This window comes from Clarias gariepinus, chromosome 24, assembly GCF_024256425.1.
Source record: "Clarias gariepinus isolate MV-2021 ecotype Netherlands chromosome 24, CGAR_prim_01v2, whole genome shotgun sequence".
Classification (NCBI taxonomy): Eukaryota; Metazoa; Chordata; class Actinopteri; order Siluriformes; family Clariidae; genus Clarias; species Clarias gariepinus.
Genome location: NC_071123.1, coordinates 10991156 through 11005063, shown reverse-complemented (window position 1 = coordinate 11005063; position 13908 = coordinate 10991156). Strand labels below are relative to the sequence as shown.

The 13908-nt window shown below is 38.5% G+C and overlaps 1 protein-coding gene across 3 annotated transcripts; it reads left to right on the top strand.

The window, feature by feature from the left end:
• The first annotated feature begins 2657 nt into the window (after nucleotides 1-2657).
• lmo4a (LIM domain only 4a) lies at nucleotides 2658-13647 on the top strand. 3 transcript variants are annotated; one of them, XM_053484720.1, is made up of 5 exons: nucleotides 2658-2999; nucleotides 7169-7423; nucleotides 10579-10675; nucleotides 11536-11694; nucleotides 12850-13647. In XM_053484720.1, the coding sequence occupies exons 2-5, from the start codon at nucleotides 7176-7178 to the stop codon at nucleotides 12856-12858; spliced, it is 513 nt and encodes a 170-aa protein (XP_053340695.1). In that variant the 5' UTR covers nucleotides 2658-2999; nucleotides 7169-7175; the 3' UTR covers nucleotides 12859-13647. The 3 variants fall into 3 exon arrangements, with proteins under 3 accessions (XP_053340695.1, XP_053340693.1, XP_053340694.1); XM_053484718.1 differs by lacking the exon at nucleotides 2658-2999 and adding an exon at nucleotides 5591-5726; XM_053484719.1 differs by lacking the exon at nucleotides 2658-2999 and adding an exon at nucleotides 5755-5874.
• Nucleotides 13648-13908: the final 261 nt, after the last annotated feature.

The window sequence follows — 13908 nt, the reverse complement described above, 5'->3', positions numbered from 1 at the left end:
AGAGAGGAAAACAATTGTGTGCTGTGTTGTGACCACTCTGCAACCCTTACCCTCTCTGCTGGTGGCACATTAGAAACCAGCATGCTGATCAAATGGAAATAATGGCATGGTTGTGGTGAACTGGCTTCCCAGAGTCCATTCGGGGCAAATAAGGTCAACTGCCATATGTGCAACACAGCGAGCAACCAGCCAAGCCCCAATCCAATAACCAACACAAACACACACTACACATTTACAAAATAAAATAAAACAAAATCAAATCAAATAACTAGTATATTAATAATAACTTCTAGTTCTGTTTAACCTTATCTACTTATACATAAACTTTAATTTTAAATAGTTTTGTTTTACAATTACAAAAATATGGGATTAAATTACAGTTGCAGTACCATTTATGCAACAAGATAAATATAAAATGTAACATAAAGAATTCAAGTTAAATAAGGAATAACTACCAAAGGACTTAAATAAAGACCAAATACTAGAAATGTGAAACAATTAAGTCGATATTTCAGATTTTATTATGGTGAACCAAATACAGTGAAATTACATTTTTATTTATAAACAATAAATATATTTACAGCATGTGTGATGAAGATCTATGCCATTTTCAATTACCATTTTCTAATTATTTATACCCTTTTTTATTATTATTATTTGAAAAAAAGCTTTTCATCTATAGCTCATTGTTACAGCTTTTTAGAAAAAAATTAAATTAAGTTCCTTAGAGCATATTTTTGTTTAAATGTAATTTAATTAACAATGTAAGAAATCATGGCGATAATTATTAGCCATAACATTGCGTTAATATACACCAGTAAAAATAAAATAAAAATGTATTTTAAAAAGGTTTCTCACAACTGAAATAACTCCGCACAAGTTGAACTTCCGGTAATCGACCACTAGATGGCGGTCGACATTACGGTTACATCTGAAATTAGTGAAAAGTGGGCACTATATATTTAGGTAAACTATACAGTACGATAGTGTGTGTTTGGTATGCTGTTTTTACAAAAAGAGAAAATAAAGTGTTTAAAGCGTTTACACAGGGTCAGTGTAAAGTGCTTAATACATACATACAAATTGTCCTCATGATAGTGATTCTTATTTATTTCTCTTTTATTTGCTGTGCTGTAGGCCAACCTATAAATGTACAAATTAGGTTTTATGTGGAACCAAAAAAACAACAAAAAACTTATTTTTTATACACCATTTAAATGTATTTGATAATTGACTTAGTAATCATACTGTATTATATTCATTAAAGCTTCCTAAATGAATGGATGGAAGTAGGCCAATTCACTTATGTCTGCTAATGAAGCCTAATTATGTCCCTGTGCTTAGCTGATCACCTTGCCTGGAGATCAACAAACAAACAAACAAACAAACAAACAAACAAACAAACTACCTAACTAACTAACTAACTAATAAAATTGACCACAATGCAAAAAAGGGTGCTAAACTGTACATTTTACTGGGGTATACTCACAAAGGATACGTATTGTGTACATTAACATTTTTATGTAAAAGACACATGCTTGAAGTACTAAAGTTGAGCAAAAACTTGCAAGAAGTGAATAGACATTTAAAGGTTTATGATCGAATATATGCATCAAAATATACGCATTACGATTATTTGTTTATATGAATAGAATATATTTCCATCTTAAGCATGTCTAGAAGTGAAAATCCCACAGACAAATGAGTAATCTAGTAATCTTGAAAATTAAAATGCTCTAACATTAATATAATTGAATCTAACAAATTAGCTGACCTGGTCAGCCTGGTCCTTCTGAAAGACGTCTACATGGTTTTCAAAGATCTCTTGAGGACAACCCTCTCTCATTCTGTACTTAGGTGAGTTTTCATCAACTTTTTTGTACACTGACAAATTACAGTTTCAAGGTCAAGACAACCAGAAACAGGTATCCAAAATGTACGCCTAAGTTATTCACCAAAATTAATAGGCTTGTACAATAACCTTGAGCTTGTATTGAAATATAATCATGCATTGATCCATGTTTAAAAAGAAATTTACTGAATTACGATTACAGATCACAGCATTAGTAATATGAATGGTCTAAATATGAATTCCCCAGTTATTTAGGAGAAATTCGGCTTTGCAATCAGGTGCCATTGGGATACTGCAGAGGGAAACAGACAGTATGATCCAGATGAAGGAGACCTGAGCCTGATATGCGCCTCATCAGGCCATTAATGTAAATCACGGCAAATCTGACAGGTCTGGCGTTAGTTAAAGCGAAGCTGTAATTGAATCACCAGCCAGCCAGATGTTCGCAGATGTCGATCGACTTGCAATTCTCGCTTTACAGCTGCAGTTTGAAGCCCTCCACATCTGTCAAACTATTAAAGAAAGAATGCATATTAGGGCTTGGTGAACAAAATCTGAATTAAAGAGGCGTGCTGGAGAAGAAGACAGTCTGCTCTCACGCAGCGAACAAACCGAGTTATTAAATCGTCGCTCTGCGGTGGTGATTATGGACCATTTAAATTAGCCTCAAGTAGGCAAAAGTTGCTCAAATCCACATCGATCATTCTGTCAGATTACCGCTCCGCCCTCCTGATCGCTGATTGGCTGCATCTCTGACACGTCACCAGAGGTGGGTCTTCAAAAGCGTTGACTACTGCTCGTTGTTCTGCTATAATTTAAGCGCAAATTGATGACGGGAAAAGCGACTCACTTCGTCTTCGCTCTAGGTGTTAAATCATGTGACAACCTTCCACTGGTCCTGTAACGGCACATTTAAAGCGACCAGGCTGTTAGTCAGCAGATCTGTGTACATGCAGACATTGTGATGATCAGGGGCGGACACACGGAGCACGCCGGAGGGGAGACCTGAGCTGAAGTTACTTTTGCGCAACTCGGATTATCGATCGGTGTGATTTTCTACGAGGCGTTAAAAAAAAGAAGAAGAAAAACATAATTTCTTCGAACAGTTTGGTGACATTCCCTATACAGTCTCCATCGGATAAAACAGGTATGTGCAACTTATTACAAATCGCAAACACTCTTCTTTCAGTATTTGATTTATTCTTGACATCGTATCCGAGACATCCGATTTCGTCTTTCATAACAACACCAATTCATAACAACACCTTTTCAGCACGTTTTAGACTTTAATACGATTGCACATGGGATTACTGTGTGAATTCATTTCTTTTCCTCTGTTTTCCTTCATGAGTCTAAAACTCCCTTGCTAGAGGAACCCACTTTTGCCGACTTCTAGGCCACTTCTGTGGAGACTTCTCGTCTCTCTTGTGCAGAATTTATCCTCAATAGGGAGTCTCAGCCATCGCCGGAGTGTTAATTTAAAGAGAGAGAGAGAGAGAGAGAGCAAGCTGTTGTAATGAAATGGTGAGGCGTGCAGTTATGGCCCCAGAGCGCATTATTAAAAGAGGAGGATATATTACTGAAGTGCCTTAGTTCCAGCAGGCTCTGCTTATTACTCACTGGCTTCTGCTGCTATTTATAGAGACTAAAGCTGCACTGAGCGCTCGGACTTAGGCTATTTATTTTAATTAGGCAATTACGCGTCACTCAGTCTGGCATATGCGCATAGTTAAGTATAAAAGCAGTACACCTATATTTGTCCTTTGAACATGAAATTCAGTTTTGTCATCAGAAGTAATGCAATGAACAACGCAGTTGTTAAAAATGTCAACAAACTTTTGACCTGTGTGTTTAAGCAGGTTAAATAGGCATTTTATTTATTTGGATAAGCAAGCTGCAGTGTATGCTCCAAAGCAAGAAACACACGATTTTTTTCAACCGTATGTACACAAACTTGATTGTATTTTTTTTTTCATAAGAACTTTAGAAGCTTATTCATGAAGGCTTAAAATGTTTAAAACACCCAGTCGAGTTCCCCTAGACACGATTAGCACGCCGATTAACGCCATGTGATTTGTCTCAATAAACGGAGCCATCGCTCTCGTGCGCAATCCATCAGTCTGTGCGCGCGCACAGGGGCGGCGTTGTGTTTCTCTTCATTAGCTCGCGCCCCGGTTTCCTGCTTATTTCATCAATCAGTACCGCCGACGGAGCGGAACCGAGCGGTCGGTCATCTCTCCTCTCTGTGGTCTTTCTCTCTGGCCTTTTAATTTATCGCATGGTGTCGTTTTAATCACAATGCAGAAGTAATAGAGTTTCTAAGAGCTAAAAGTCCTTCATCTTTTTTTTTTAAAAGTAACTCCAACAAACTTAGTTTTAGTTAATTCATTTTAATTACCCGAATAAATACTAAACACACGCTCAAAACAGTACTTTATTGTATTCACCAATGCAACTGTTTACTAGGGCAGATTTAGGGAGGAGTCGATTTCTAAAGAATCGATTCTGTAAAATATGAATCATAAATACTAACTGTAAAATACTTTACGTAAACAGTATAAAAAGGTTCAAGTACACGCAGTACACTAGCATGGGGTAACACTCCTTTAAACCTGCAGAGCTAACCTGGCTAATAAACTCTGTTTGGGACAGGTAGGGTTTGGCCGCTTCAGCGTGCACGGGGCTGTGTGAGCGTGTTTTGCTGTAATTTTTAATTAAGCACATTTATACCAGTCAAGTGATGCTTGTGGTATATTATAAGTGATATTAAGTAATAACACGGTCTTGTGTTTTTTGTATGTCATCGTCTATACGTGATATTTTTTGATGTATCGACTCTTTGGAGAATCGACTCTCTGGTGAATCGACTCTTATTGATCGACACTCAGTCGTGCTGTTAAACAGCGCGATTTGTTTAGAGCACAGTTGAAACCATTTTCTCTGGTTCCATTTATTTCTAAAACCAAGACTCGAACTTGACATCTGCTTTTAGCTTCGTTCTGATTTTTTATTTCACTTTGTGAAATCTTAAACCTGGTCCTCCTCAATGCTCGTCTAAAGTGCACACGGAGCCGAGCAAAAGTTCTGCAAGAGAGTAGATAAGGCGCGTTTTAAACCTGTAGCTTGAGTGTTTAGAGGAGGATTAGTTTACCCAAGTTCTCAGAGGGATAATATAATTGTTCTGCATTGCAACAGCGGTGTGTGTGTGTGATATTCCCCCAGGGTCCCATTTATGAGCATTGTCTCTCACTCTCAGGTCTGCGGCAGAGGGATGATTAAAAAGCCAGGGATTTGCATTCTCGTGAAATGAACTGCAGGCAGAAGTATTTGAAGTGCTGCTTTTGAAAAGTGCAGGGAGTTGTAAGCAGTTCGCAGCCCGTAGCCCTTTCTGTGCAGAAAGGGTTGCATTTGGGGGTTGGTCAGTAACAATGCATAAATGAACTCTCATGATGTATCAAAACAATATGAACTTATTTTAATAGAAAGTTTACAAGAAATCCAATTGATCATACATATCTGCAAAAGTATATACTAATCTAATCTACTGCTCAGTATATTCAGGTTTATAGTCATTGGTGTTGGAATTGGTTGGAACAGGCAGATAGTCAGTCCGCCAGCAGGAAGCCAGGCGTGTAGCTTCATGTCAGATTTAGGATATTTGGAACGTGTCACCCTATTTGCAGAGGAAGTGCTTACGCAGCCTGCCGCACAGGGATATTAGACCTGTTTATCCAGTTTTCAGTGTTGAAAGTACGGCAGCATTACAGACAAACGTACTTTCAAGATTACCTAAAGAAGAAGAAAAAGAAATCGTCTTCCTTCTGGAATCATTTTTGTTCAAAACAATGGAGCGGGATGATCCTAATCAATCTGGGTAAGGCAATCAGTGCTTCAGCAGCTTTAAAGCTCTTGGCTAGTGAAACACTCGACATGGCCAACGGAAGGCTGAGGGAAAGAGGCTCGAGTTGCATTACGGACAGAAAGCTTGATTGTGTTGCCTGACTGTTTACATGGCTTATGTGGTAAATATGTTTGTACTTTGCCAATACATGTATCACATTGTCTTGATTTTACTGCAGTGGTTCTTTATATATCTGTATTTGTGCATCCAAAGTGATCGTGGGAAAGTATGTGGCCAGCAATGAGCCCGGAGAGAAAAATTTACATTGAAAGAAGTCTTTGAGTTTGGTTGGAGCAGGTCACACGCAGCCTTCCTGTTGCCTTCCATCATTATGCTGACCCCAGCTTGACCTCTTCAATCAGAACAGCTCAGTTATGGCCCCTGGCCTTGCTTTAGCATCTCCTGTCTGCTGCTGGTTGACCTTTTTTCAGGAGAACACAGAGAGGAAATGACATGCGCAAGAGCCTGAGATAAGCATAAAGCACAGCTCTTTCCTTCTTTGCTTCACGTCAGAGCCTCGTAATGTGTTGGTCTCAGCCCTTTCCTTAACCCGGTAGAAGCGATTACCCGTTATCTGTTGTGACGGTTTTTATTTTTTTCATGTGATGTTATTTTAATAATATTTTATCTTGGTTTACAATTAGAACACTGTATTTACAAATGACAGCTTAAGCTGTACATGTAACCAGATTCACAAAATACTTCAAATAACATTTCATGACCATGCAATCTTTCGGTATAATGCATCAGTCAATCCTGATGCATTTGTGCTTAACTTCAAGCCTGATCTAGCCCCTTTACTATGAATTTTAATGACAATGTGCAAGTCTGAATTAGTTGGCTTGTTTTTGTCATTCTGGTTTGCTTAAAAAAATACTGTATACTGTTTGAAACCTTGACATGAACCAAATTCTAAATGAAACCTATCCTTGTCTGGATGACGCAAGATAGTGGGATTGCGTTCCTTACAGGTGCAGATATATATAGTATATGTTGAAAGTGTTCAGTTTTCTCGTATTGTAGGTAAGAGTGCTAGGATAACAACGGGACATGCTTGATTATTAAAAGCAGCAGTTGGTAAAAGGTGCAAATCCTCCATACAGCAGTTAGATTATTCTCAGAAAAAGGAACATGTGTCCTGCGCATAGACCGTTCACAATTATAGAAGGTGAGTCATAGGCAGGGGGGAAAAAGTTTTTTTGGGAGGGATAATGATGTTTAATTCAAGTGAGTAATCCACAAAAATGGAATATGAAACTTAGAATTATCTTGTGATATTTTATACAGAGTACAGACTGTTAAACGCTAATGGTTTTGCCAGACGTGTTGATGAGTGCTCATGAGTATTAATCCAGATGTCACAATTTAATTCCAGTCTATTTAGCATTTGCTTATTGCAGTTTTTCCAATTCCAGTCCCGTGATGGTGAATAGCCGTGTGGAGTCGTCAGCTGTGGCTGTAACAGGTGGAGGAGGAGGTGGAGGAGGAGGAGGCCGTTTGTGTGCCGGCTGCGGTGGCCGCATCTCTGACCGCTTCCTGCTCTTCTCCATGGAGCGCTATTGGCACACACGCTGCCTGAAGTGCTCATGCTGCCAGGCACAGCTGGGTGAGATCGGCACCACCTGCTACAGCAAAGGGGGCATGATCCTCTGCAGAAACGACTACATCAGGTACCTCAAGCATAATGGGAGCAAATTTATGAGCACAAAGTTAATAAGAAATCTATGTAACTCAAGATGGCGAAATATGCAATGATCCTGTGCTACATTTGTTTGTAATTACCATATGTTGTGGAACACAAATAATAAATAGCATATTAATATAGATTTATGATAAACCAAGAAAATGTTGTTCTAACTGTTATTGCCTACATTTTCCCACTCAAATTGATGGTGTTTGTGTTTATCCGTCTGAAATCAAAATATTACTTCAAAGTCCATGTTAATTTTATCCAGCATGAAACCAAAATGAGGAGCGTCTTGTTTTCATAAGCTTCCATAAGCATGATTGCATGCATATGTTCTACCTAATGGCTGACGCGGCCATCCGTGTTGTACCACACTGAGGAGTGTAGCCTTACTGAAGCCATCTGTAGCTTATTTTCCTGTTGGGAACCAAGCTGTGTGCACATACAGTAGCCAGGACAAGAGAATATAAAATGTCTCCGTCATGACAGGAACTGTGTGGGTGTGTGCAACATGGGCCTGGGAGCAGCCACATCCCTCGATGGCCTCCCACACTCCTTTCATGTGTTCCTGTCCCAAAAAGAGCCGACCTTCAAGACGTGCCCATGCATCAAGGCTTGATTAGCTTAAGCCATGTTAGAAAGCATGGTTAGAAATACAGTGTAACCGCTAAATCAGGGATGAAGCCGGAATGCATTGCCAAGTCATTAAAAAAAACACACACACATTTTCTTATGCTTTAAAATTTCGACCTCTTCTGTACTTTTCTTTCAAATCCAAAAATCTTGTGGTATTAGTTAATGACTATTTCCGCTTGCTTGCATGCTGTGACTGAGATGACCCAGTTCTCTTCGCCCTCTGTCCTTTCGTGAGTTTTGCGCTGAATTCCAGAGGTGAACAGATTAGATTTGTTTGCAATTATGAGGTGCTTTGAAACTGACCTCTACTTGTTTGGATGTGTGCGGTGGTGCATTGGCCCATGACCGTATGGCACCGGTGCCCACACTGATCAGCACAGTGCCAAGTGTGTTGAGAATGCTTGGTTTAACCACACTGATAGTTTATTGCCTTTGCCTGTGCTCAGTGTCCCATTTGCTGGGTCCCAAGGGAAAAGAGGCTTGCAGACCCCCAAAAAAGTGCTCGAATGGTGCAAGGCGGCAGATAACATCTGGCTGGCGCCGCGTCCTAACGACAGACATGGATGGAGATCCTAAGTCATACTCAGCCTGAGATTAAGATGGCAATCTGGCCTTTATTGAAAAACAAACAAAGCATTTAACATGACCACAGTCCTAGCATGAGGATTCCATTTTAAGTTGCAGCATAGTTCTCTGTTCTAGGTCAAATTTTGTTTGTAAAAACAAAAAAAAACATCTTTTATATAATATTAATAATGAATGACCGCTATACATTTTGTTATTAGGGTTTTTTTTTTGTTGTTTGTACAGGGTGAGTGTTGTACTGTACATTCTTGTACATCCTGATTGTGGTTGGAAAATAAAAGCAGAATGTTTAGATGTCCGGAAAGTTTGCCCACAAATATATATGTTCCGGTTTGGGACAGCATATTACTTTTCTTGCCTGCGAGCACACTGTAAAGCGTATTCAAACTGCAGCATATTAAATATGTATAATGTACTGTAGCTAATCAAAAGGGCAAAGATTCTTTGCCAAATGGCGCGGCTCGGAGCCTGAGGTCCGATAAAAGAAGGGAGCATTAATTAGGATGAACAGTGCAGCTTTCTGCCTCCCCCTTATTAAATTACTGTTTGGATTAAGATCAAAAATTCATTACTGTGGCTATGTTCGGTGCCAGGATAGCGATAGTAAGGAGGAAGGATAGGGGGGAAAAAAAAATAAAGTAAGAGAAAGACAGCAGCTGCGGCCTGATCACCAGACTATCTGTGACTAAAAGTATATGTGATAAAACACTCCTGGGTGCAAAGAAACTGTGAGCAGAGTTAGTGGCTCATGACATTTATACATTTAACATACCTTGACACAAATGGAACCTGATCGTCGGAGAAATGTGCTTGAATTTTTTTGCGTGAAGACGATAAATTTCATTACTAAAAAAGCAAATTATCCCAAAATAGCTCTGTCGAAATTAAGTGCCCGTGTTCCCTATGTGGAGCTCAGAATGCAGGTGACACATGCAAACCAATTTTGTGTTGCTCAGAGTGTATTTGCATAATTGCGTGGGATGCATTTTGTATATAAAAAAAAAAAAAGGCCTCCACCTGAGAAAAAAAGTCTTTTTAATGAGAGTGTTTCTCGTAACTTAGAATCACATAATAAAAAACTTTATTATTTATTTATAATCCTCAGTAACACTTTATTCCGGTCAAGTTTATTTATTCAAAATCAAAGGGCATGATGAATTTCTTCATTATGCATTATAGTTATTACTGAATTTATTAATTTATTTACTGATTGAATAATTCTTTAAATATGTCTCTACAGTTTTGGTCCTGTAAGCCCAGCTTACTCTGCATGAAGTATTAAAATGGATTATGAAAACATGGCACTGGCAAGGGTTTAAAATCACTTTAGAGCTGTACGTATATATTTTATATGCTTTATACCCTACTAAATTTATTGAGCTTGCGTGGAGATTTTTTTCTTAATCAAGCTCAAGAGTAAGGCTTGTACCCATTTGAGTGTTCTTCTAAAATTTCCTATGCATGCAGTAGGCCATCCAAGTATACCCTAATGAGGAAGCAAGGCTCCATAGCCAGGTTCCTCCCACTGCCACCAATTATACCGTATTAGCAGATAGGGTGTCGTCAGCGCCTGGAGGGCGTTGGTACCTTGCCATGGAGACCTACAGTACAAGGCTCCAGTACTCAATTTATGGTCTTCTTTATTGACCCAAACCCAACATCCCAGCTGTGCTTTTAACTCTTTACTCTTTACTTACTGTATTTTTTGATCTGATAAAAATAATGATAGGTATGATCTTTCACAAAGGGCATGATGGGAGCAGTTTGTGGCGACACAGTACATGAAGAATTTGCGCCACTTCATTGAAACAGTAGATAACATTTACTCGTAAAAGTTTAATCGTGCCCTTTTTAGCTCATTATAGGCTGCTTTTTCTGTACAAGAACATCTTTTGACCATTACATTTCTTGTTGTAGGTTGTTTGGACACAGTGGGGCTTGCAGTGCATGTGGTCAGTCGATTCCAGCCAGCGAGATGGTGATGAGGGCACAGGGCAATGTCTACCACCTGAAGGTGAGTCTACAGTGCAGGAATTTTTGTGTAATACTTTGTGACATCATAGTCAGTGAGAACCAGATTTTCTTGTATTTTAATGTAGTCTTGAGAAATAGTTCTCCAGGCTTCTTGAAAGACTTTTTTGGCTTTTATATTTCGCAAGTTTTGGTTCATTTTTAGCCCAGTCCCTGTATCTGACCAGTTTCAGGAATATTTTTATTTAAGGCCACAGAATGACCTATTGATTATTCGAGCATTAAAAAAACCCCAATCTAAATTAAGGCATGAACCAGTGAGAAATGCATGCAGATGATGACAGATGATCAGGCTGGTGATTAGTATACTGTTGATGCTGAATGGTTGGAACATACAAGAGGGGAAATGGGGTTGCTGCTGAGCTTGTTGCATAGACGATTTTTTAAGTTGTACAGTATCTTTAAGTACTTTGCAGCCTGTTTTAGTAAAACATTTGGTTATATTTCTTTAATTTAACTTTCATTTGTTTTATTTAATTTAATATTAAGAAGTGAGCTGTAGCTTGAGTCTTTTGCACAGCACTTTGTATTATTGTTTATGGATACATTTACATTTGGGCATATGGCAGACGATCTTATCCAGAGCGACTTACAAAAGTGCTTAATTTTCCATATATATATATATATATATATAGTTTATGGTTGGTGAGATAATTAGCTTTCCATAAACAATGTCAAACAGTAGAACACCAGAAAACACACACTAAATGAGTTACAATGGTAAAAATGCATTTAGGAATATAGCTAAATTTAATATTTTATTTTAAACATCAATGAGTTGATGTCACATTCTTGTGCACTGTGAAAAGTTTAATTTACCCTGTTCCTTCTCCTTTATTCCAGTGTTTCACATGTGCTACATGTCGGAACCGGCTGGTGCCCGGGGACAGATTTCACTACGTCAATGGCACCATCTTTTGTGAGCATGACCGGCCTGGGGGAGGCATGCTCAGCAGTCACCTGGCCCCACTACAAAGCAGCACGCTTCTGCCTGACCAAAAGGTGATACAGAATCTCCATCAATCTCTACAGTGTCTGCTTTGATGTGGGTAAACACTGCCCAAAATAGTTCAACTAAAACCCAACAGAAATGCCCTTCAGGAATGTTCGAGATATTGCCCACAGCACACAAAGGCACTCACTCACACAATCAACCTCTTACCCTGCACAGGGTCACGGGAGGCCTTAAGCCTATCCCAGGGCACTTGGGGCACTAGGTGGGGTACACCCTCACAGACACACAAGTAAATTTAGAAACTTCTTAAAGTACTTTAGGATACTTGCCATATTTATATTGCAAAGGCAGTATTATACAAAAATGATCTAATGTAGTTTTTTGAAACAAGTATTACGGTGATATATTGTATATATTAATTCCAAAAAAATGCAACACATGCAAGCTATGAGGGAAATAATGTAAAGGATGATGCCATACACAAAATAATGTTTTTAGCATGAAGTTAAAAACAACTGGAGGGAAACTGAAAAGGAGTACAAAAAAAAAAATCCTGTTGAATTTAATATAAGAATTTCTGGAAACTTTAAAAAGAGTAGAAGTGTTTATCAGGGATGCATAAGGCTCCATCAATGGGCAGTAAATATCTGCCATGACATAAACATAGATTCCACTACATTTTCTTACATACTCTTACTTTAGATTAAGGCATAACATTAAAGCGTTCAATAATAAATGCCCATTTTTGAGAAAATCTTCGGAAAACATATTGCTATTTTTCTGTAAAATCAGACATTGGATTTTTTTTATTTTATTTTTATTTTACTTTTAATTATTTTATTTCAACTACATCAACTACGCTTTGGCCTGGTCAGTCAGAGCTGAAACAGAGCCCCACAGTGTGGAAAAAAAAATCTCATTATTTTGCCCCCCCTTGATGCTGTATAGATAGATAGATACCTAACTTTATCGATATTTATGGACATTCCCGGATTTTTTATATATAAATTGACTAAAGCCACTAGGGACAATATAGGGACAATTGGTAATTCAGTTGTTTGTTTCTTTTACTGTAGACAAATAAACTTGTATGTAATGAAAATTAATTAAAAAATACTTTATTGTAAAGCTATCTGCCTTTTGAAGTACTAGCATATCTGCTCAAACATCTGACAGTTAAATCTCTCTCTCTCTTTCTGTAGGTATGTTAAAGGGACAAAGACTCAGCACAGCACAGCGTGCCTTCAGATTTGTCCTTCTTTTTCTCTGAATCTTTACTCCTCCTCTACATCTTTACCTTGCTTCAAAAAGCGCTGATGTCCCTCCATTCTGCAGATGAACACACCTTAACGGACTCTAAACGGCTTTGCTCGAAAAACAGAAGTTCATGTCTTTTTAAACTGAGCTCTCTGTGGCTGGAAGAGCTTCGTCCTTCGTGTTCAGGGTAAGATGAGTGAGCAGAGAAGATTAAAGTTTCTGTTAATGTTGTCTGTGGGATGGCATTAAACGAACCCTGCTGATAAACCCTAAACACAGAGGATGAGGAAAGGAGGCTGACGTTCGATATTAAGACACTTTTTGTTCCCCTAGAGGACAGCGTGGATGTTATGCGAAACACTCCTGACAGTTAAGTGCAGTGGACATTGTTACTGCTAATGGATAATGGTGATTGTTTTTTTTTTCTTCCAACAGAGAGAGACCTGACATTTTTGTGGTTTATACTCTGTAAAAACACAATTTTCATAACTTCTGATTGTGAGTTTTGTACTGCTGGTGTTTGCTTGTTTCACGTCATTGGCAGGAGTTTGTGTTTCTGTGGGCCTGATGTACTGATGTCCCGGGTTAGGAAACAAGGAGAATAGAATACAAATGTATGTATTCTTGTCTTTTACTGTTGTAATGTGCGCTCAGCAGCTGACTTTTTGTGTTTCTGAGCAAAAGTGCATTTAAAATGATATATCTGTATAGCTAAAAAGTACTTATTAAATAACTATAACCAATATGTATGGTCGTGTAAAATTTGTTCAGGTTAAAATGATATGGTTTCTGGGTATGATGAGGCTGAGTTATGAGTGTTTGGGGGGGGGGGGGGGTTGCGGTAACGGACATTGTGGAGACATTTGGTTACAGCTTTTGTTTAAAAAAACGATTTTCAATTGGTTACTAAGGCTAAAGTTAGTGTTAGATCTAGGAGTAGGTATAGCATTAATTACCGCCATTAATAAGTATGTCAGTGAAAGATACTCACAAGGAGAATAAGA

Coding starts and splice junctions, on each gene's coding strand:
- lmo4a (XM_053484718.1), top strand. CDS start 5,698: ATGGAGCGGGATGATCCTAATCAATCTGG. Junction 5,727..7,168: donor GATGATCCTAATCAATCTGG/GTAAGGCAATCA, acceptor TTCCAATTCCAG/TCCCGTGATGGTGAATAGCC. Junction 7,424..10,578: donor TGCAGAAACGACTACATCAG/GTACCTCAAGCA, acceptor TTCTTGTTGTAG/GTTGTTTGGACACAGTGGGG.